General features: G+C 36.7%; 1 protein-coding gene and 1 pseudogene across 1 annotated transcript; both read right to left on the bottom strand.

The window, feature by feature from the left end:
• Window positions 1-6,250: 6,250 nt before the first annotated feature.
• Window positions 6,251-7,107, bottom strand: LOC101441877 (transformer-2 protein homolog beta pseudogene; annotated as a pseudogene).
• A 1,994-nt stretch (window positions 7,108-9,101) lies between these two features.
• On the bottom strand, window positions 9,102-9,677 carry LOC101442312 (olfactory receptor 51H1-like). Its single transcript, XM_004475355.1, has one exon. It carries the CDS (start codon window positions 9,675-9,677, stop codon window positions 9,102-9,104), a length of 576 nt encoding a protein of 191 aa, XP_004475412.1.
• Between the last annotated feature and the right edge of the window lie 15,357 nt (window positions 9,678-25,034).

Genomic DNA, 25,034 nt, shown 5'->3' with positions numbered 1-25,034 from the left:
CAAGGGAAAGACTCAAACCCCAAATTGCCAGCAAGCCACCAGAAACTAGGAAGAGTCAAGGAAGGATTTTTCCCTGCAAATTTGGGAATTCGTGACTCCAGAACTCCATGATTCTCATCAGCAGTGAACTGCCCACCTGCCAGGGATGTGAATTGGTCATGCAGGAAAATGTCCAAGGAGATGGAATTAAAAACTCGTGTGTGAAAGTGGAGGCCACAGGTCTACTCCAAGAACATTTTCATTATTGAAATGAGGGGTTTTGCTGTTCTGTTGACCATCAGAAAGAAGTACCTCTCCTCCTTCCTTGAATTTCACTGAGACTTCACAAGAAAGATTTGGAGCAGAGCAGAAGAAATGAGAGAGGCCTCTCTCTATGGCACAGGTACCCATGGCTGACCTAAGCTGAAATAGGCAGGAGAATCAAGAAAATCTTTCTGCATCCCAGGCAGTGAGTATTGGAAGATTGTGTATGACCACTGGAGGAAAGGCAGGAGTTCTACAATAGATCCCATCAGCTAAGACAAAGAATCATAGCACTTCCCTAAGTCTTCAGATGTGCAAGCAACCCTCCATCACTCAGGGCCTCACACTAATTATAGAAGAGCAAAAGTCTAATACTGTGGGCGTTTGAAGACTACACGGTATAGCATGTAGCCAAACCTAAGGTCAACATCTAGCTCAGCTACAAACTACATTGACCCAACATCTCACTCCAACAGGCTACAAGGAAAAATTGTATATGCTTTTATTGGAAGAAATAATATTTACATCTGCCTTTACTGTTCTATTAAAACAATGCCTGGTATCCAACTAAAGTTATGATTAAAAATAAACAAACAAACAAAAATAAACTACTCAGTGAAGACCACAATAATTAAAATGAAAAAATGCCCAGGAAGGTTTTAAGAGCAGATTGGAGCTGATGGAAGAAAGAATTAGTGAACTTGAAGACAAGACACTTGAAATGATTCAGGCTAAGGGCACACACACACAAAAATATTTAAAGCAAAAAATAGATGAAGATAGCTATGAGATACATTAAGTGCACCAATATAGGCATTATGGGTGTCCCAGTAGGAGAAAAGAGAAAGGGCAGAAGGGATAGTCAAAAGAATAAAGTTAAAGAACTTCACAAACTTACTAAAGATGTGAATATATACATTGCAGAAAAAAGAGAACACTAAACAGGATAAATATGAAGAGAAATACAACTCATCATATATTGATAACTCTATTAAAGGCAAAGGTCAAAGAGACATTCTGACAGCTACAAGAGAAAACAATGTGTTATATACAAGGGTCTCCAAATTAGTTTGAATGCTGATTTCCCACCAGAAACCATGGAGGCAAGAAGATAGTGCAGTGAAATAATTTAAGTGCTGAAGTAAAACAACTGTCAGTCAAAATTTTTATCTGGTGAGACTCTTTTTCAAAAATGAAGTGGAGATTAAGATATTCTCAGATAAATGAAAGCTGAGGGAGTTCACCTCCACTAAACCAGCCCTACAGACAATGTTAAAGGGAGTTGTTCATACCAAAAGGAAAGGGCACTAGGCAGTGGTTCAAAACAGCATAAAGAAATAAAAACTATTTGTGTATTTAAAAATTCCAATATTTTTGTCTAGTATTTTATATATGTATCTCCACTTCTTCTTTCACATGCTAAAATGCAAATATAAAAGTTAATGATGAATCTAGATTTTTGGACATGCAATGTACCAAGGTATATGTTGTAACAAGTGAAAAAAATATTGTGACATGACAGAGTGATAAAGGAAATGTATATGTAATTCTGTAAAGTTAAATTGTTCTCAAACATTTGACCTGGATTATTTACTGTTTTTTTTTGTTTATTTTTGGTTTGTTTTACAGTTTTTAATTTCTGTATTTTTAAGCTAATAGTTTGGTTTCGGTTGTCAATTTGGTTGTCTGTATATTTTATATATATATATATATACACACACAGACATTTTCCAAAACAATTGCACCAACTTATTTCTTTTTTTTTTAAAGATTTATTATTTATTTATTTAATTCCCCTCCCCTCCCCCGGTTGTCTGTTTTCTGTGTCTTTTTGCTGCGTCTTGTTTCTTTGTCCGCTTCTGTTGTCGTCAGCGGCACGGGAAGTGTGGGCGGCGCCATTCCTGGGCAGGCTGCTCCCTCCTTCGCGCTGGGCGGCTCTCCTTATGGGTGCACTCCTTGCGCGTGGGGCTCCCCTACACGGGGGACACCCCTGTGTGGCACGGCACTCCGGCTCTCCTTATGGGTGCACTCCTTGCGCGTGGGGCTCCCCTACGCGGGGGACACCCCTGTGTGGCACGGCACTCCTTGCGCGCATCAGCACTGTGCATGGGCCAGCTCCACACGGGTCAAGGAGGCCCAGGGCTTGAACCGCGGGCCTCCCATGTGGTAGACGGACGCCCTAACCACTGGGCCAAAGTCCGTTTCCCTAAGGAAGTTCATACTAATCACTATCCTATAAGGTGAATATTAGTGTTCCAATATCACTAATATCCTCACAGGTTGTAAGTATTATTCTTTTAGAAGGTTTTTTTCAATTTTCTCACCAAAGTGTTTAATCTCATTTAAGCTTTAATTGGAATATGGGAAGTGGGATTCTGAATATATTTGTATTATATGAATGATATATATATATATATATATATATATATATATATTCTTGAAATTTTCAGCACTGTGACATTTCTTCATTTATCTTCTTGATTGAAATATTGTTAACAATTAACAATGCATAAGTCTGTCAGTAACGCTTTCAACTATGAGTAGTGAATGCAAACTGAAAAGTGTCCTCAACTATCAAGAAATTACATTATTGACATAAGAGAATTATAGTAGGAGATAAATTCAGAGTTGGTGAATTCATTGTTCTAACACTTTATCAAGCACCTTCTGTTATCTCATTCTCAATTCATTGACTGAATACTATCTGCCATTTAAATTCTATTTATCAAACATCCGCAATGTTATAAGCACTGATTAAAATTCTTTTGATACAGAAGTAAACTAAACATCCACAACCTCTGTCCTATGGAACTTCTAATTTAGGGGTTGCCAAAGTGGATTAATCTCTTGCCATATGTTTCAATGACCCAAATACTAATCATCTTAAAAAGTATATGAAAATATGTTTAATATAAATAACATAAGGAAATGCAGATCAAAACTACAATGAGAGACAATTTCATGCCTTACAGGATGGCCAACATTTAAAAAATATTACAGTAAATTACAAGTGCCGGAGAAGATACAGGGAAATAGTTACACATCTTCACTGTTGATGGGAATGTAGGGAATGTAGGGAATATATGATGGTGCAGCCTCTGTGGAGGACAATTTGACAGTTCCTCAGAAAGCTAAGTACAAGGAGAAGATGTGTCTCAAGCAGTTGAGTGCCTGCTTCCCACATGGGACTCCTGTATTTGGCCCAAATGCCTCCTAAAAGCAAATGAACAAACAACAAGCAAACAAATGATGTGGCTCAGGGATTGAGTGATTGCTTCCCATATATGAGGTCCTGTGCCCTTTCCCTGGCCCCAGTTCCATAAAAAAAGAAAGAGAGCTAAGGACAGAACTGTCCTATAATAAGGCGAATCTGCTGCTAGGAATATATTCTAAAGAATGGAAAGCAAAGACACAAAATAATATTTGAACACTGATGTTCATGGTGGCATTATTCACAATTACTGGAAAACAGAAACAACACAAGTGTCCATCAACTGATGAATGGATAAAAATAAATGTGGTATATACATATGATGGCATACTACTCAGCTGTAAGAAAAAAAATGAATTTGGGATTCATATGATGTCATGGGAGGACACTGAGGTTTTATGTTGAATGAAACAAGCCAGACACAAAAGGATGGCTATTGTATGGTCTCACTGATATGAAATAAATAAAATGAGTAAATTTATGAATTTAAACTATAGAGTAAAATGTTAGAGGAGACAATATAAGCTGAGAAGGGGGAGCTGTTTCTGAATGTAGAAGGTTTAATAAGTTTGAATGTAAATATGTGAAATGGATACAGTTGATCATAACACCTTATACGGAGTCCAACCAACATTGCTGATTTAAAAACATGGTTGTGGCCAAAAGGAGTAGTATAAGGAGGTTAATTTTAATTGAAAGATAGCTAAAGAATAATATAGGGACTGTATAATATAGTGATTTCAGTGGTAGATGAGGATTCTGTTTAATAAAACAAATAATGTTCCTCTCTTACAAAGTGTTAAGAATATGGTGATGTATAGGAAAAACACAACTAATGTAACTTACAGACTATAGGTAATAATATTTTTGTAGTAAAGGCAAAGAAGGTACTACATAGGTTTTGGAAGACAACAGAAGGGTCACAGCTGTGACAGGGGAGGATCACTGGTACAGGGTGTGGGTGATGGGGGGATGCATGGGGAGGGGTTCACCTGGGGCATGCCTCTAGGGCATATGAATGTGTTCAAATGTTCATGGGGCATTGTTTTGGGGGATAGAGATCCACACAATGACCAAAGGAATATTGACTTTCCATCCTGGGGTGTTCTGCTACATTCTCTAATGAGACAGCAAGAATCCCCTGAGTGCAAGGGCATTGCCTGATGAAGGAAGAGAGACCATTACACCAGACCCTTGATATCGATGACTGTACTTATGAACCTTTTCTTGTGAAATCAATACTTAACCTAGTATTACATATTGCCTGAGAGTTACCTCTCTGGAAAGCTTCCTTGTTACTCAAATGTGGACTCTCTCTAAGCCAAACACAGCATATAAACACACTACCTCCCTGCTCCCCAGCATAGGACATGACTCCCAGGGGTGAGCCTCTCTGACAGTGAGGGATTATTACCAAGCAGCAACTAGCAATGCATCTGGATTCAGACCTTGACCAAAAGGGGGAATTGGTAAATACAAATGCATTTTTATGGGTAAGAAATTTCAAAGTGAGTTGGATGTGCTTATTTATGTCTTAACAGGATCTCAATGACTGCCACAGTAAATAATGCCTCAAATAGTGGGACTCCTGAGGGCTCTAGAGATATCCAGACCCTATAAACAAGGCAGATAGCTCAAGAATTTGGCACCCTGTCAGTGGGGCTTACATTCGAATTTATGCTTCCCAGTGTAACAGAGCTACACATGGCTCTTCTGCCCCTACTATTTGAGCCTAAAATTAGCACTATACTTGATAAATACATGTCCCAGAGATTTAAATCTTTGGTTTGTCCATATGCCAGTAAAGCCCTGAATTTCAGCAGAGTTGCAACACCTATTCTCCACTTCATTGGACTCACCCAGGAAAATTAACAAGATGATGATAGACAACACCCATCCCAAGGAACACAGTGTCTACAACTGCAAGCAAGGTAGCTCCATCCATCTGCCCAATGTGATCTAAGGCCCCTCTCAATTAGAAGCTCATGTGTGCATGACTATCCCCAAATCCTCAAGATTAGGGAATGAACAATGGACTAAAATAGACTTTTTATTATTATACAGTAATTATTATTATTCTAGCAATGGAATAACTTTTATCATTGGTGTAGGGGTAGTGGCCACCTGAGGTTCTTGGGGGAAGGAGAGGGAAGAATAAGGTGTAATATGGGGGCATTTTCAGGGCACTGGAATTATCCTGCTTGACATTGTAATGACAAATACAGGCTATTAAATATTTTGCCATAATCAACAAAATTATGTGGGGCAGAGTGTAAAATATAATGTAAGTTGTGGTCCATGGTTAGTAGCAATGCTTCACTATGTTTTCAATATGTGTTCATCAGAAGGTGGAGGGAGTGGGGCATGTGGGAATCTTGTTTTGTTTTTTGGTTTTTTAATTAAAGTGTTTATTGTTGCTTTTTGCCATTTGGTAACACTTTACACACAGGCTTTGATTTTCAGAATACCCTGGATTCTGTAGAAAAACCTTTGAAATGAAGTTTGTACAATAGAAATTTCTCAGTAGTCAAAATTTAGACTGTAAAAAAAAACCAAAACATCCAAACACACTTTTCTAAGAACACTTAACTTTGAACAAATCACCAAACTACACAATGCAGAATGAAAACAGCATTTCAACTCCACCAAAAGTAGTCATCTCATAAAAGTTAGGTAAAGTCACCTAACTTCACTAGGCACTGTTCACTTTTTATACAGGAGACAATAAAAAATATTGTCCACAAACACAATATCCCAACCCTAGGGCCGGTTTCAGAAAGTCTTCAATTTCATGCTCTAATAGCAGCGAGGTGAGTAGGATGGAGATCTGGAATGTGATCTGTATCCACCTGACCCTAGTATGGAGAAAGTGACCACCTCCTGTATGTCTGATCCCTGTCTTGAGCAACTCTCTATCCTCCACCTCCTCCATCTCCTGTTCTGTATGATTTGCTAAGGTAGTCCCTATCATCATAGTCTATATCATCTCCTCTGTCACAGTAATCCCCACAGCGTGAGCTGCCCTCGGTAGGTCTCCCCATGTAAATTTCTGGTGTTGGAGTATGCTGTCTTTTACTTATAGAGAAGTCAACTCTGATATCAAGCTCCATTCCATTGGCACACTCTTTAGCTTTCGTGGCATCATCTACATTTTCAAAATATACGAAGGCAAATCCTCTTGAATGTCTAGACTGCAAGTCATATACAATAGACAAATCAGCAATGGGGCCATATTTAGAGAACACCTCTTTTAAATCTCTTTCAGTGGTGTACAAGCTCAACCCCAAAACTCCAAGACAACAGTTGGGATCAAGATTTGCCCTATTTCCAACATGACGCCTGCGAGTAGACATGGGAGAATGACTGTGGCTATGCTGGCTGCGATAATCTTCACTGTAAAACCTGCTACAGTCTGTCTATGAGAGCAGGACCTAGACAATGACCTTATGTAATGCCTTCGAGATCAAATTCTGCATCTAGACCTAGATTCAGATCTGGACCTGGACTTTGATCTGGAATGCGTGGAATCTTCCTTGGAGAGAGACCTTGCAGGGGTATCCCTTGCAAATTTGCCAGAGCCATGAGCACTTCCACTTCTGGAAGCAGAAGGGGAATTCCCGTTCGCCACACTTCTGCTCGCTGCTGTCTCTCATGACTTCCAGCTGCTGTCGTCATTCCTTGTGCTTTGTGGAAGTTGCCAATCATGGGTGCCTTCTTTATGGAGGCTCCACCGCAGCCTCTCAGAACACTCTGGTTTCTGAGCCACTCAAAGGCAAAGCGCTCTGCACCGCATTTGCCTGGGCTTTCACAATACCTGACGTGATGCAGTGCCCCTTAAGCCCTTTCCACCCCCGTCCAGAACGCGCGTTTTCTTGGTGCTGCCCTTGCCTTGCTGTCCCGTGTATTTTTTATGTAACATGCAGGTAATCTAAAACTTCTTTAAAAATAAAAAAATAATTTAAAAAAAGAATATGCCATTTAATTTTCTGAGGTTATGATTAAGCTTTTTTTTTTTTTTTTCATTTTCTTCTTTTTTCAAGGAGACTTTGGTCATGTTATTTAACTAACTTTTTCTCATTTATTCAGAACATTGAACTCTGGAGAAATAATTGAGTTTGTTTTTAGGATTAAATAAGATAAATATGCCTGCACACGATTTTCATAATAAAGCTTCTATAATTTTTAGCTGCCTTGTCTATTAGGAAGTTGAAATAAGGTTATAAAAAAGAACATAATTTGGAATGGTAGAGGCAAACAATGTAATCCTAGTCCTATGCTTAGTAACTGATATTCCTCTGAGATTTAATTTCCTCCGCTCTAAATGGGGTATAACAAATTATCACTATTTTGGGGCCACATTTGCAAAACATGACAAATTTAATATATTTAGCAAAGTGTGCTGCTGCATAGTAAGCAGTTAGCAAAATAAAACTTTGTTTATTCTTACTCTCTATCATATTCAGGAAAGCCCATTTTTTAGCCATGAGTTTATTAATTCTTGCAACCAGGGAGCATAATGTAGATTAGGTCTTTAATCAATAAGGATGGTAATATTCCCATTATAGGAAGAGTAATAACTTGTTGGTTGGTTGACCTGATCCTCTTCAAGATGCCTGGAAGAACTCCACATATATGAGACTTGACAATAAGAACTATGTGCAATTTAGTCTCTCCCACAAAGTAACTCAGAGGTACTTATTAGTCCTGAACCAATCCAGAGCTGTGTTTCTCTGCAAGTGACTGGAACTTTTAAATGTGTGTGTTAATGGCAATGTAAAATGATAACTCTCCTTTCTAAGATATTTTCCTAATTCAGTTTAATATAGCATCAATCAAGTCAGAGATTTTGCCCATTTTATGCATGTGATTTTTTGTCAGTGTTTTTATTGTGCCTGGTGGACAGCAGGAGCTGAAAAATATTTGGTGAATAATTGTTCTTCTATCTAACATTCAGTTTATAGGATGATTAAGTTTCTCCTGCATTTGAAGATCTTGCGGATTCCTGGAAATTTTTTTAAATCTGAAAAGGGGCATACGACAAGCAAGTTTCAACATAATAAAATTTCAAAAACAGTTTTAAACATAGTTGACGCAGAATCAGAATAGAATTAGGTAAATTGTGCCTGTCTTAGTTTAGAAATTGAACTGTTTCACAGAAGAAGAGTTAGACTATTGAATTTGAATTATTAACTGTATGGCACAAAATACACAGGATTAGATGTTATCCTGTTTTGGTCACATTTTCTTTTATCCTTCTGTTGGTGTGTTTTTTTTTTAATGACTCATCCGCAGAATTAACAGATACATATCCATTCTCTTGCCCTCAATATCTCTTGTTTTGTTGCATAGTAGATGTATTTTGCAATGGAGGCAGGTGCAGGAAAAATAAAACCCTAATTAATATCTATTGTTTGAGATGTTCTTGAAAATCCCTAGACCTTGGGTGCATATCTCACAGGTTTTGATGCAGAAGACAACTGGGTTGAGCACAGGAGGCACCAATAAGCAGATGGAGCCCATGCTGACCTGAACCACAGGTGGGGCAGGCTTCCCAAAGCGGTGAATGTTGGCCCAACAGGGGGATATAGACCAGCAACACAGCACAGATGTGGGAAACACATGTGTTGAGGGCCTTGACTCATTTCTCCTAGGAGGCAAGGCCCAGCACTGTGGCTAGGATCTTTACATAGGAGAGCAGGATGAGCACGGCATCAACCCCAAATTTGATGACAATGACAGCAAGTCCTAATAAGCTATTAATACGGTGGTCAGAGCAGGAGAGCTTATTAACATCTAGGTGTAGACAGTAGGAATGGGAAAGCACATTGGCCTCACAAAATTTTAGTCGCTTAATGAGAACAGGAGTTGGGATGAGAACAATGATTATATGTAACAAAAACACAGCAAAAATTTTCACAATGGAGGCATTGTTGAGGATGGCATTGCATCTGAGAGGTTTAGAGATGGCTACATAGTGGTCAAAAGCCATAGACAGTAGGATACCTGACTCCATCAAGGAGAAGATGTAAATTAAGTACATCTGGGTAAGGTATGCATCAAAGTCTATATCACGAACATTGAACCAGAAAAGCTTAAGAATGGTAGGTAAAGTGGTAACACACAGGCCCAGATCACTGGCAGCCAACATGGAAAGGAAGAAATACATGGGTTCATGAAACGATTTTTCCATCCTGATCACTGTCATTATAGTGCTGCTTCCCATTATGGCAGTCAGGTATAAGGCACAAAAGAGGATGGAGATCTGTGGATGATAAACCTCCAAGCCAGAGAAACCAGGAAGCAGAAAAGTTTGGAAATTATTGCTGTTGAAGTCTCATAATAGATGTGTTCAATTATTAAATAGTTAACTTTAAAATTACAAAGAATCCATTGTTATATTATCATTGCCATCATTATCTTCCATTTTTCTAATTCTTCTCTCTACCTTAATCTGATAACTTGATAAATTTATAAGCATGTTCTATGGATCTATACTAAATGAGTCTTATCTGAACTTGACATTATTTTTAGAAATTGAAATCACATCAAATCTATTACTCATTTTCTTGATTCTTTTTCTTTCATTAAGGTGAATAAATGGTTAAATGTAAAACTCCTAATCATAATTAAATATTTAAATCTTTACAGGGTAAAAAAAAACAAAAAATGGAAAAATAGCTACAAAGAAAAACTAAGAGAAGTTTTGAAAAACAAAGAAAAGTTTTATGTGACTGAACCTCCTTTTCAATTGTAAAGCATATTATGCTTCCATGATAAAACAATAGAATACTTGATCAAAACTTAGCAGAGTTACCAATGGAACAAAATTGCTATTCCTGCCAAAAACTATAATATATAAGATAATTTCATGCAAAATAAAGAAAATACCACAACCAAATGATCAAGGGACTAACTGATAGTAGAAAATATCAAGTATTTTTTAAAAACTTTCTGATTATCAGGTTATAGAACATATCTAATAAATTTCAGGTAAACATTAACAAATATTAAGTGGAAACATTCATCGATATTTTAATATAATATAAACGAGCAACCATTTCATAAGATACGATACAAATACGGCTGACATAATTGAAAAAAAGAGAATATATAGGTAGAAATTTTATATATATTGGTTCCAAGTTAAGGTGGTATCAAATGATCAAATATCTTAATCATCCTTACATCCTTAGATGTTTAGTATATAAAAATAAAGGAGGAACATCATGTTCTTATTACAGAAGAAATGAAATGAACCACCTATCAGGCTATAGAAACTACTTCCTTTATCAAGTTAAAAATATAAGAAATCCTTCCTTGTTGTTACTGATAATTATAAATGCAAGCGTAAATATAATTCATTAATTCATTTATTAGTATCTAACTTAACACCTCATATTATATTATTTTCATCTTTTGATTCCAGACACTTTAAGGTGATTCATTTGAGAAGATTCAAAGTACCCTAAGTAATATAATTTTCCTTGCCTCTCAAGGGTGACAGAAAAGACAGATTTCCTTTCAGCAGTGATGGCAAAATGAGATAAATTCTAAACCATCTCTTTTAAGTAGTACTCTAGTGACAAGGGCTGTATGTCATAGTGAATATATATACATACCTATGAATGTTGCGTGCACTCATATGTATGTTTGTGAGTTTTATGTATTATGTAGTCAAGCAGAGCCTCTAAGCACATGAAGGAGAATCTCTAAGGGCCTGGGAGTAACAAAGCAATTGTGCAATGTAAACCGCAGTTAAAATAATTGCAATCCCAACCCTATGTGTTGTTGTTTTTTTTGTTTTTGTTTTTGACTTTTCTTTCTTTTTTTTTTTTTTTTTTTAATAACTAACTCTGCAGTAAATTCCCCAAGTTTCAAAGTGTGAAATTGTTAGTCAGGAATAAGGGCTGCTCCTTTTCTAATTGGCAAGAATATAAGCAATGAAACACATATATACATAGCATCAGAGTGCTGATATAAAATATACAACACAATGTCATTTTTCTGTTGAAATAAAGCCACAAAAAGCAGCAATACTCATTTGGCAAAAATAGATAAAAGTGACCATTAAAATATTAAACACATTGCAATTGTTGCCTTAGCTGCAGTGTTCTACATCATTTCTTTTCAAAACCAGTACATTCTTTTTAAAGTGAAAAGGGACAAAATGCATAAACCCGTAATGACTCAGACAACCTAACATTGCTTCTCTACCTACAGAGAAAGAGAAGGGATTGGGGCAATATAAATAAATAAATAAACAAACATATAAATAAATAAAGATGCTTTGCACAGATCAATGCTAATATGTCAGGAAATGAGATTTATGTATATATCAACCCTCTGATCAGACACTTATAAAACATTATTCAATGCTGAATCTGTACTTGCAATAAGAACATTTTGTTTATTCTTACTCTATTTCTGTTGTCTCTTCCTCCTTTAGTCTATTATTTGATCTTTCATTTTTTTATCTCTCTGCATAATATTAATAATCAGATGAGCAAAGTTTTCATAAGACAATGTACTTGAAGGCATATTTCATAGTATATGGAAATTAATTGATATTTAAAACATGCATTTGAGTAAATTAACAAATAAACTTCACAAGAGATAATTCTTAGTAGATAAAAGTGTCTTATTATAAATTTGTGTTTGAGGAATAAACAGAAGAATCAGGAGCCAGGGGAATATTGAGTTAAGATATACTTATATTCTAGTACCATCAAGCCATAGTACTACACACCTGCATAATATCAAAAAATAATTCAAGCCAAAGTCCACAAATCTCTGAAAAGCTTCAGGGCCCTTCCAAGATTTCTGAAGATTATGGCAACTACTGTTCACATTATCCTAGCAGTCATTGTGTATCTGTCTTCAAACACTTGCTTTTGGCTTTTCTTATATTTCTACAGGCTGCAGGTCCATCAGTGCAGCAATTAGTATCCACATATAATATATTTTTATTATACACTTACAGATATGAAAGGTAGTTTGGGCTTTGAATAAGAAAGCTAACTGTCAAAAATAATTGTTTAAAATAAACATTAACCATCTTTCTGTAACATATAATCTCTACCCTAACTTTGCTCACATGGTAGGGGATCTACTTTAACATAATTCTCATCTCAATTTCTTTTCACTAAATTCCAATGCCATATTCAACTTTTGAGGAAACATATGAAACTTGTCTTTTTCATGAAGATATTTTGCCTCAACTCTGGAACTCATGCTAGTTTAAAACCCTTCTTTGTAAAACCATTTAAAGAGTTGTCCTAAACAAAAGCCAGGAAGGTTCAGCTTTACTAACTTATACAAATGAATTCTAATTTTTCATGAATGACTTCTGAAGTATTAATTCAAGTTCTGTGACTGGATTTTAGCATGTTTAACTTTTAGAGAACCCACTAATAAATATCAGACAATAGAATTAATCAATAGAAGAAAACTTGAACTGATAAAAATACTCATCTAGAAAAATGCACAGAGAAAGAGGAACATAGTCATAGAACTCAAAACACAAAATAAAATAAAATCCAAAGTAATGAATCATTGCTTTGAATACAGACATCTCTGTGAAAAAATCTAGTTGAAATAGTAACCATATACCATTCTGAGTAGTCATAAAATGCATATAGAGACATTGAAAGCAAAAGAATAAGAAAAGCTGGCAATATACAAGCTTCATCAAAAGAAAAACGTGTTCACGAAGAAGATAGACAAATGACCAATGAGCACGTGAAAAATGCTCGTCATCATTAGGCATTGGGGAAATGCAATTCAAAACCATAATGAGCTACCAACTTATAAATCAACAACAAGGTTACAAAGACTAAAAAACAAAAATTAGAAGTGTTAGCAAAGATTTGTAGTGATTGGATCCATTATATATTGTTGGTGGGGATATAATATGGCACTGCAACTGTAGAAAATAGTACAGCAGTTCCTGAAAAGATTAATAAAATTGTCATATGACCCAGCACTTCTACTCCTAGACCTGAAGCCAAGAGAACAAATATTGGTACACACAAATCATAGTAGCACTAGTCACAATAGGCAAAAGGTAGAAATAACCTAAACATCCATTAATGGTCAAAGAGAAAAACAAAATGTGATATAAGCATAAAATGGATGTTTATTCACCCATCAGAAGGGATGAAATAATGAAATAGGCTACAATGTGGTTTGCTGTTGAATAGGTTATGCTTATTGACAGCAGTCAGACAGAAATTTAACTTTTATTAGGAAACAGGGAAGCAGCAGGGATAAATAAGTCCAGAGTCAATAGATGGGTTGATGTTATAAAGGAATATTCTGTCTTTATTTCCTTTCAGTGAAATATGGAGCAAAGATATTGTCTAAGTGTGGGGGAAGAGTTGATAAAGGTTTGGGTTGAGAGAACATATAAAATAATTTTTGAGGTAACTGCAAGAAAAAAAATGTATTGCAGGATTATGGGCAGATTGAAAGACTCACTTCATGTATTTGATATAATGATTGTGTATTAAAGTGAGATGAGTTATTCTGATTGCAGTTGTTTAATCTCCAGGAATGTTCTCTAGTGCAAGTATTGTCATGCAATGGTCAGAAGATCAGTGAGTAAAATTCAATGAAATTTTGTTTGTTTGTTTAGTTTTTTGGGTTTTTTTTTTCATTCTTTGTTTTTTGTTTTTTTGTTTTTTAAGTGGGTACTTGGGGAAAATAAAATTGCCCTGGATTTCTCCAGTGTTTGAGCAAAAAGTCATAGCCTCAAATTTCCTCTGGCATATCTTGAGAAATATATATGTTGCAACTTACCTAATTAAGCATTCTGATCTGCTTGGATAATGACACTTCTCTATTATCTCCCCAAATGACAAACGTTATAGCCAGAAGTAGGCTCCAGATTAAGTCTCCAAAATGCCAAAAGAACTGAAGCAGCTATTGTCCTGTTTGTTTACATTTTAAGGAGGAAGGAGGTCCAAAAACTTGGACATAAAACCTTAGAGAAAAGAATAAAAGGGGTTATACAGATCCTAGAAAGATTATACATATACACCTAAGGGTTGAAATAAGGAGGAGACTCAGTGCTGGCAATGGTGGTGGAGAGGAGAATGCTCACCTCTTTTTATTGTAAGCAGAGAAAAAAATACCTATGGGTTATCCAGCTGATTGCATAGGACAATTGTCTTGGCTCTCATCACATCTCCCTAGGTTAGGGACTAGCAAAATTGTGGCTAATGCATTAATTATTTACTGTGAGGAAGTTTAGGAACAATAAGAAATCTGTCTTTAAACTTCCTTTGATAAAGAACACCTCATGTGTTTTATTAAGGATAAAGTTAATAGACATGACCATACCTATAATTGTAACATCACTTGTGAGGGGAAAGAAAGTTAGGAACGCGGCCACATGTGGGTGTCTGACCTTGGATATTATGTTGGGCATATCAGGGAGAAATGACTTGAAGGAGATGAGGGATCACAATGTATTGTTAAAGATGCAGTACTGGAGGGAAAAGAGCTACAAAATCACGAGATTGTAGTTGGAAATGGGTGACTTGAACTTGAAAGTATGGAGGTATTGAAGATAACGTTAATGATAAAACATATATTCTCCTTGGGAGATACTACCTGCATCAGGAAAGAGGACAAGATCTTTGGGAGAGAAGGGTTTAAAGAAAAGAAAGCCAGGTTATTGACATCCTGATGAACTGAGATAAGAACAAGGCAAGAGAGGATAAAACGAGTCAGGTACTAAAATCCTTAAGGAAGATGCAATATGTAGTAATTCATATCTAGGAGATAGATTACGAGATATAAAAGGGTGATAAAAATGGGACCTTCTTCCTAAGATTTTTAGTATGTGTATTCATGTACAAATGAATATAAAGAAAGGGAATATTCATAAAGCTTTTGGCAAAACTCTTGGTATATAATAGAGACTTCAAAAATTTATATCATAACAATGATGATTCCAAATACACTGATGATGTTGCAACCACTTTCCTGAAGGAGCGTTGACTTGGAATTCTTACAACAAATTTTAATTAATTCCTCCATTCCTTTCAGTCAATTTTTCATGAAATGTTTAATTAGTAGCTATTTAGTACAATGCTTGCTCTTATATATTGATGGCTCATGTCAGATTTAGTTTCCATTCTTTAAATGCAGGGGATAACATTCATATCATAGTTTATACGATTAATGTCTCCAGGGTTTACAGATTAATACTTGTATGAGTGAATCCTGAAAACCTGGCCTGGTGTTACAATCATTTAATATTTATTAACATAATAAATCTTACAATGGAAGAATACAAAGGGCAATAGACATGTAAAACGCAAGTATAAAATAAGAAAAGACAGAGGACTTCCTCGAGACAGTGACGTTCTACCTCTAATGTTAAAATGAGTGAAATAACATTCTACCTGTAATGTTGAAATGGGCTAAGGAAATGGGAAAAGTATTAGAGGCAGAAACAAAAGCATGAGACAGAACCTCAAGTAAGGAGACAGTGAAAACATCCAGACAGTCTCAAATTCAGGGGGACTCAGGGAGGAGCTATGGACCAACAAGAGACACCAGAGACATACCAGGACAGAATTATCAAGACACGTGCTAATAATTTGGATATTGACAGTTATAATCCTTGAAATTCACCATTTGTATATGAAAGAATGTGAACTTTATTCAGGCATAGTCCATTTTGAATCTTGGTCATGTATAGTGATGAAGAAAATGAAATTTGGATCCAGAAATACCTAGAATCACATCCTGACTTCATTAGCTCTGAAATTGTGTATCACTTATTTAATCTATCAATCTATCTGTTTCCTCACGTGTGTAGTGGTAATTTTCTGTTTCCAAATTTTGTTGTGAAAATAAAAGGAAATGAGGGATATAAAGAACTAAACCCAGGACCTACAAAATGATAGCTTCTCAGTTAAAAAATGCTAGTCCTTTTCCATGGTTTCTAATATTTCCCCAGATATATTTAGGAAATATATTCCATGTCAAAGCATGAAACATATGAAAAAAGCATGGAAAATAAAAATGGATTATAATCCAAGGATAGTTGAGAATTATACTATATGAAATTAATTTAGGTCTTGTAGTTTGGGGGAAAAAGCCATCAGTCATTAGAGGGCCATCAGTTCCCGAGCCACCTGGAACCTTTAATCCATTGGGACCTGGAGGTCATACTTCTTTGTAGCTGCTCCTTATAGAAGCTGGCTCTCTGGATGACTGAGCTTTTACTTTCTGAGAATTATTTCAGAGATGTAACATAGAAGAGAGAAGAGGGCAACAGTGAAACATCCATGTTTATAGTTATGATTTCCCCAAAAGGATAAGTCCTACTTTTTAAATACCTTTAACAAAGTTATAAATAAAGATCATAGATACATACTAAGAAGGCTGAATGTACCCTTTTTTGCAACTAATGCAAATATAGGTAAATCTTGATTAACTGAGGTATAGGGAGTATAGGATCATAAACACTATGACGTATATTCACCATTTCTATTAATTTCCAAAGACTTACAAAGAACCTTTCAACCAATTCTGCACAGATTAACTATCAGCTTTCCTTTCTATACCCTGATTCAATTTTCTGGTGGCCTGTATTCTAATTAATAATTATATGAGTTTACATAATATGTTTAGTTAGTAGTACTGCAGTCATACAGTATTTTTCCTCTTGTGTCTGGCATGCTTCATTCAACATAATGTCCTCCTGGTTCATCCATGTTGTAATATGCTTCATGACTTCATTCAGTCTTACAGCTTCATAATGTTCCATCGTGTGTAAATACCACAATTTGTGTATGCATTCATCAGCTGATGGACACCTGAGTTGTTTTCAACTTTTGGCAATGCTGAATAGCACTGCTATGAACATCAGTGTGCAGATGTCTTTTCTTGTCACTGCTCTCAATCTTCTGGGTATATAACCAGTAGTGGTATTGCTGGGTCTCATGGCAAGTCTATATTCATCTTAATTAGGAACTGCCAAACAGTCCTTCACAATGGCTTACATTTTGCATTCCCACCAACAGTGAATAAGTGTTCCTCTCACCATATCCTCTCCAATATTTACAGTTTTCTGACTTTTTAATAGTGGCCAGTCTAATAGGTGCGAAATGATTATCTCCTTATTATTTTGATTTGCGTTTCCCTAATTGTCTTCACCATTTGTACTTCTTCTTCGGCCAGATGTCTTTTCAAGTCTTTTGCCAATTTTTTAATAAGGTATATTGTGTTTTTATTGCTGAGTTGTATGATCTTCTTACATATCATGCATATTAAATCCTATTGGATACATGATTGTCAATTATTTTCACCCATTGATTTGGCAGCCTTTTCATCCACTTGACAAAGTCCATTGAGGTGTAAAAGTGTCTAATTTTAAAGAAATCCTATTTATCTATTTTTGTTGCTGCTTGTGCTTTGGGTGTAAGGTTTAAGAAACTACCACCTACAAGGTCTTGAAGATGTTTTCCTACATTTTCTTAAAGGAGTTTTTTGTCACTATTATATTTAGGTCCTTGATATATTCTGAGTTAATCTTTTGTACAAGGTATTAACTAGGGTACCTCTTTCATTCTTTTGAATATGGCTGTCAGGTTCTCCCAACACCATTTGTTAATAGACTGTTCTGGCCCAGCTGGGGGCTCTTAAGAGTCTTGTCAAACATCATTGTGAAGGTCTTTTTCTGAGTTCTCAATTCAGTTCCATTTTTAATATGTCTGTCCTAATTCCAGAACAATGCTGTTTTTACCAATGTAGCTAAGTAATATGCTTTGAAGTCAGGAAGTGGGAGTCTTCCAAATTCATTCTTCTTTTTAAAGATATTTTTAGCTATTCAAAGTCCCTTACCCTTCCAAATAAATTTGATAATTGACTTTTCCATTACTGAAAAAAACCTTGTTAGGATTTTTATTGGGATTGCATTGAATCTATAAATCAGTTGGGATGAAGTGACATCTTAAAAATACTTAGTCTTCCTAAATATTATTATTTGCATATTTTATTATATTTTGCAAAAATTATGAATTTACGAAACAATCATGTACATGTGTAGAATTCTGATACAACAGCACTTCACCAACATACCATGTCCTTGTGGAACAGTTGTTACAAATTATGAAATAAAATCATCAGACCATTACCACTGACTATTGTCCATAGCCTACATTTGGCATATTTTTCCATCCTCCCATTTTTAACACAGTATATTTTTGGCATTGATGCAATTTTTTTCTAGTTTTCTGAATATAGGTCCTTGATAACCTTGGCTAAGTTTATTCTTAAATATTTGATTCTTTTACTCTTTAACATAAATGGAATTTTTTTTCCTAATTTCTTCTTCAATTTCTCATCAGTATTGTATAGAAAGGTTATTGAGTTTTGTATATTAATCACTTTGCCAAACTTGTCTTTTAGTAATAGTAGCTTTGTTATGGATTTTTCAGAATATTCTAGATATAGGATCATATCATCAACATATAGTGAATGTTTTAATTCTTAAATTCCTATTTTGGTGACTTTTATTTCTTTATCTAACCTAAATGCTCTAGCCAGAACTTCTAGCACAATATTGAATAACAGGAGTGACAGTGGGCATTCTTGTCTTGTTCCTGATCTCAGACAGAAAGCTTTCATTCCTTCACTCTTGAATACAATGCTAGCTGCATTTTTCACAAATGCACTTTAACATATTGAAAAAGCGTCCTTCCATTCCTGTTTTTTGGAGTGTTTATATCAAGAAAGGGTGCTGTATTTTGTCAAATGCTTTTTCTTCAATTGAGAGGATCATGTGACTTTTTCATCTTCAGTTTATCAATGTGGTATATTACACTAACTGATTTTCTTGTCTTGAACCACCCTTGCATACCTGGGATAAAACCACTTAACCATGTTGTAAAATTCCTGTAATGTGTTTTTGGATTTGATTTGCAATTATTTTGTTGAGGATTTTTGCATCTATATTAATTAGAGATATTCTTTTATCATAATATCTTTATCTGGTTTCAGTCTTAGGGTTGGCTTCATAGAATGAATTTGTTTTATGTTCAGTTTTTTGGAAGATCTTGTACAAGATAGGTATGAGATTATCTTGAATAATTGGTAGAATTTATCTGTGAAGCAATCTGGTCTTGGTTTGATGACTGCTTAAATTTCTTTACTTGTGATTGCTTTGTTGAGGTTCCCTATTTCTTCTATGGTCAATGTAGGTGGTTCATGTGTTTCTAGGAATTTTCCCTAGAAATAATAAAAATGTCAACAACCTTTTTTTTGCAGAAATGGAACACCAAATTATCAAAATTATTTGGAAGGATAAGTGGCCCCTAATAGCTAGAAACATCTTAAAAAGGAATAGCAAAGTGAGAGAATTCTCACTTCCAGACCGTAAATTATATTGCCTAACTACAGTGGTAAAAAAGCATGATACTGGCACAATGATAGATATATAGACCAGTGGAACTTAACTGATGATTCAGAAACAAACCCTCATATCTATGGATAATTGATTTTTGACAAGGCTGTCTTATCTATCCAGCTGCAGCTGAATAGTTTATTCAACAAATGGTCCTGGGAGAATTGGATATTCATAGGAAAGGGAAAGAAAGAGGATGCTTACCTCACACTTTTAACAAAATTTAACAGAATAGGGGGGTGGAGCCAAGATGGATGGCAGCAAAGTAAGGAGCTCCTGCAGTCAGCTTGTGAAACCGGGCAGTTGGTGGTCACCCAGAGCTACCTAAAGCATCTGTTTGGAGGATCCAGGAGATGAGAGGAGTATCTTGCAACATCCTTGAGTATGTGGAAGGAGACCACCCATCTGCACAGAGGAATCATGAGTAGAGGACTCCAGGCTGCAGAGGTCAGTGCCCTTGGTGTGCAAGCCACCTTGGGAGCTATTCCATGGTTGGAGTTGGAAATTCCATTCCCCTCCCCCCCCCAAAAAAAAACAGGAGGAAAACATGGTTGGCACTGACTACAGTTACTGATTAATGGATTCAGTGGTCTGAAGTAGAATCCTAGGAACAATTAAACGTTGAGTCTGTCCCAGTCAGAGGGAAGTTGGTGGCCACCATTTTGACCCTGCCGCAGGCACAAGGGGCAGCAGTGCTGACTGAAAATCATAGTATTTGTAAGGACTGGCTTCTTTCCTCCAGGTCTAGCCTAAACCCCAGTCTCACCTCCGGCAAGGAGGAAGCTGAGGGGACCTGCACTATCGCTCTGGGAAGCTGCAAGTCATACCACAGAGACTGGTGCCCATCCTACTTTAGGGGCATAAGCTGCCTCAGGAGCTATTCCGTGGCTGGAGTTGGAAGCTCCATTTTCCATAAATGGTGGAGGAAGAGACAGTTGTCCACTGACCTTGGCTATTGATTAGTGGACTTGGCAGGCTAAAGTATAATCTTAGAGACAGCTAGGGTCTGAGTGTGTCCAAACTGGAAAGAGTCCAGTAGCCACCATTTTGACTCTGCCCCCAGCTTGAGTGGAAGCCTGGCTGACTGAAATCCAGTGAAGTTAGGGATGGGCTTCCTTCCAGCAAGACGGGACTGCAGCCCTAGCCTAGGCTCCAGCCCTACCTCAAGCAGAAAGCTAGCTGCACTAGGCTTTCCAGGCAACTGCAAGTGCTCTCCGCTCACATAGGCTGAATAGTTGGACACCTGCGGCTGCACCCCTGCGCCCCAAGAGAACAGGAGAGGAACTGGATATCCTTGGCCTCTCTGGGCAATGGCAGGAGTTTTCAGCCCACACGAACAGGTTTGTTGAGTGCCTTTAAGCCCATCTCCACCTCTGTCCCACCACAAGGTAGGAGGGGGCTGGTGTTGCCTCGATCTCTCAGGGCAACAGTTTTGGGCTGTACAAGCCTGACTGCTGGGCACCTGTGGCTCCACCTCCATCCCCTATAGGACATGAGAGGGACTGTTTGCCCAACCTCCTCGGGTAACTGCAAATGCTTTTGGCCCACACAGCCTGGTCTGATGGGTACTTGTGGAAGTGCCTTCATTCCCCAATAGGAAAGAAGGGGGATGGTCTTTCTACAGCCTTTTGGGGCAACAGGAGACCTTCAGCCTGCATGGACTGGACTATTGGATGCCTATGAATCCACCCCCACCCCCAATAGGATAGGAGGAGTCTGGTGTCTCCACAGTATCTCTGGACAATGATGGGTACTTTTAGTCAACAGGGTCTGAACTGTGGGGTGCCTGTGGCTCCAACTCCATGCCTTAAGAAGATAGAAGGGAGCTGGTGATTCCTCAGTCTGTCTAGGCAACAGTGGGTACTTTCAGCCTACAGGACTGAACTGTTGAACATTTGTGGTTCTGTTCCCACCACTTAAAAGGCAGAAGGGACAGTACTCCCTAAGCCTGTCTGGGCAACTGCAGGCATATTTGACACACAGAGATTAGATTGTTGGGCACTATAAAGGGTCCATTCCCACTGCTGGCAGGGTGAGGGTCCGGTGATACATCAGTTTACCTGAACAACTGTGGTCATTTTGGTCCAGCACAGCATAGATTGCTGACCAAAACTATAGCTCCAACTTTGCCTAAGGAAGGGGAGGAAGGGTGTGAGCTTCATGAGTGTCTCCAGGCAACTACAGAGAGTCATGTGCCCAACTTAAAAAATTATACATGGTTGCAGCTCTGTCCATTCCCCTGACAGAGGAGTAAGGTGGGAGAAGCTTCATCGATTTCTGGGATAATGTGGAGAGCTTCAGCATCCATAGTTTACAACACCAACTACATCTTTGGCTCCTCCTACACAACAAGCAAGGGAGAAAAGAAAAGATATCCCTAAACTAAAGGGAGAAAATGTACCCATAATAAATATATCTAGCAAGCCAGAAGTAGAAATGCCAACAAAAAATTACATTCCATACCAAGAAACAGGAAGAGATGGCCCAATTAAAGGAACAAGATAAGCCTTCAGATAACATAAAGGAGACAACTAATCTTAGATGTTCAAACAAATCTTAATAAATTCAATGAGATGGCTAAAGAGATTAAGGATATTAAGGCATTGGAAGAGCACAAAGAAGAATTTGAAAGCATAAATAGAAAAATAGCAGACCTTATGGGAATGAAAGGTGCAATAAAAGAAATTAAAATACACTGGAGGCATATAATAGCAAAAATGAGGTAGTAGAAGGAAAGATCAGAAAGCTCAAAGACATGGCCTCCAAAAGCAAACAAACTAAAGAACAGATGAAGGAAAGAATGGAAAAAGTTGAACAGGGTGTAAGGGAACTAAATGACAGCAAGAGACAGGCAAACATATGTGTCATGGGTGTCCCATAAGGAGAGGAGAAGGGAAAAGGGGCAGAAGGAATATTTGAATAAATAATGGTGGAAAATTTCCCAACCCTATTGAAGAAAATAGATATCCATGTTCAAGAAAAACAACATACTCCCATCCAAATAATTCCAAATAAACCAACTCTGAGACACATTCTAATCAGAATGTCAAATGCCAAAGACAAAGAGAGAGTTCAGAGAGCAGCAAGAGAATAGCAATGCATAACATATAAGGGATACCCAATAAGATTAAGTGCCAATTTCTCATCAGAAACCATGATATATTTAAGGTACTGCAGGAGAAAAACTAGTAGTCAAGGATTTCATACCCAGCAAGATTATCTTTTAAAAATGAGGGTGAGATTACAATATTCACAAAGAAACAGAAATTGAGAGAGTTTATAACACAAAGACCAGTTTTTCAGGAAATTCTAAAATGAAAGCTACAGGCTGAAAAGAAAAGACAAGAGATAGTGTCCTGGAAGAGATTCTAGAAATGACAACTCTATTGTAACAGTAACTAAAAGTATCAAATATAAAATGACAGATAAAATGCAAAGATCAAAATGGATGAAATAAGAACTGCCTTTAAAGTAATAACATTGAGGCGGCAGACTTGACCCAGTTGTTAGGGTGTCTGTCTACCACATGGGAGGTCCACAGTTCAAACCCCAGGCCTCCGTGACCCGTGTGGAGCTGACCCATGTGCAGTACTGATGCGTGCAAGGAGTGCCATGCCTCACAGGACTGTCCCCCATTTAGGGGAGCCCCACACACAAGGAGTACACCCCGTAAGGAGAGCCGCCCAGCACAAAAGAAAGTGCAGCCTGCCCAGGAATGGTGCTGCACACATGGAGAACTGACACAATAAGATGATGCAACAAAAAGAAACACAGATTCCCATGCCACTGACAACAACAGAAGCAGACAAAGAAAATGCAGCTAACAGACACAGAGAACAGGCAACCGGGGTGGGGGGAAGGGGAGATAAATAAATAAATAAATAAATAGATAGATAGATAGATAGATAGATAGATAGATAGATAGATAAAATAATAAATAAATGAATCTTTAAAAAAATAAAGTAATAACATTGAATGTTAATGGCTTATACTCCCCAATCAAAAGACACAGCCTGGCAGAATGGAAAAGAAAATATAAGCCATCTATATATTGTCTGCTGGAGACTCACCTTAGACCCATGGGTACCAATAAATTGAAAGTGAAAGGTTGGAAAAAGATATTCTATACATGCAGTAACCAAAAATAAATAAATAAATAAATAAATAAATAAATAAATAAAGCTGGGTTAGCTATACTTATATTGGATGACACAGAGTTTAAAAGCTAAATTGTACTAGAGACAAGGAAGGACATTACATATTAAACAACACACTCTTAAATAATGAGTGGGTCAAAGAAGAAATTTCAAGAGAAATCAATAAATATCTTGAGACAAATGACAATGAGAGTACAACATATCAGAACTTATGGGATGCTGCAAAGACAGTGTTGAGAGGAGAGCTTATATACTTCAATGCTTACATTAAAAAAGAAGAGAGAGTTAAAATCAATGGCCTAATTACGCAGCTGGAGGAACTAGGAAAAAAAATAGCAAATTAATCCTAAAGCAAGTAGAAGGAATGAAATAACAAAGGTCAAAGCAGAAATAAATGAAGTTGAGAAAAAACATAGAGAAAATTAGCAAAAACAAAAGTTGGTTCTTCGTGTAGATTGACAAAATCAACAAACCCTTAGGTAGACTGACTAGAAAAAAAGAGAGAAGATGCAAATAAATGAAATGGATATCCAATTGTTTCAGCACCATTTCTTTAAAATTTTTCTTCTCTGAGTTGCTTTTGCACCTTTGTCATAAATTGGTTGGGCGTATTTGTGAGTCTATTTCTGTTATCTCTTCTGTTCCATTGATCTATGTTCTGATAGATGGATATACAGTCTTTATTACTATAGCTATGCAATGTCTTGAACTTGAATAGACTGATTCCTCCCACTTTATTATTCTTGTTCAAAATTGTTCTGTTTTACATCCTTTGCCCTCCCATGTAAGTTTTAGAATAATTTTGTCTGTATCTAAAAAAATCTTGCTGGGATTTGGATAAGAATTGCATTAATACTTTTATTATATAGAGTCTTTCAATGGATGAACATAGCATATCTTTCCATTTATTTTGATCATTAATTTCATCACCTATATTGGTTTTGTTAAATTTAAACCTAAATATTTATTTTTAAGCAAATATAAATTATATATTTTTAATTTC

This window comes from Dasypus novemcinctus, chromosome 10, assembly GCF_030445035.2.
Source record: "Dasypus novemcinctus isolate mDasNov1 chromosome 10, mDasNov1.1.hap2, whole genome shotgun sequence".
Taxonomy (NCBI): Eukaryota; Metazoa; Chordata; class Mammalia; order Cingulata; family Dasypodidae; genus Dasypus; species Dasypus novemcinctus.
The sequence above is the reverse complement of the archived record's forward strand: the minus strand, read 5'-3'. Positions and strand labels throughout refer to the sequence as shown.

Excerpts from the sequence above, each read along its gene's own strand:
- LOC101442312 (XM_004475355.1), bottom strand. The coding sequence starts at position 9,677 with ATGGGAAGCAGCACTATAATGACAGTGATCAGGATGGAAAAATCGTTT.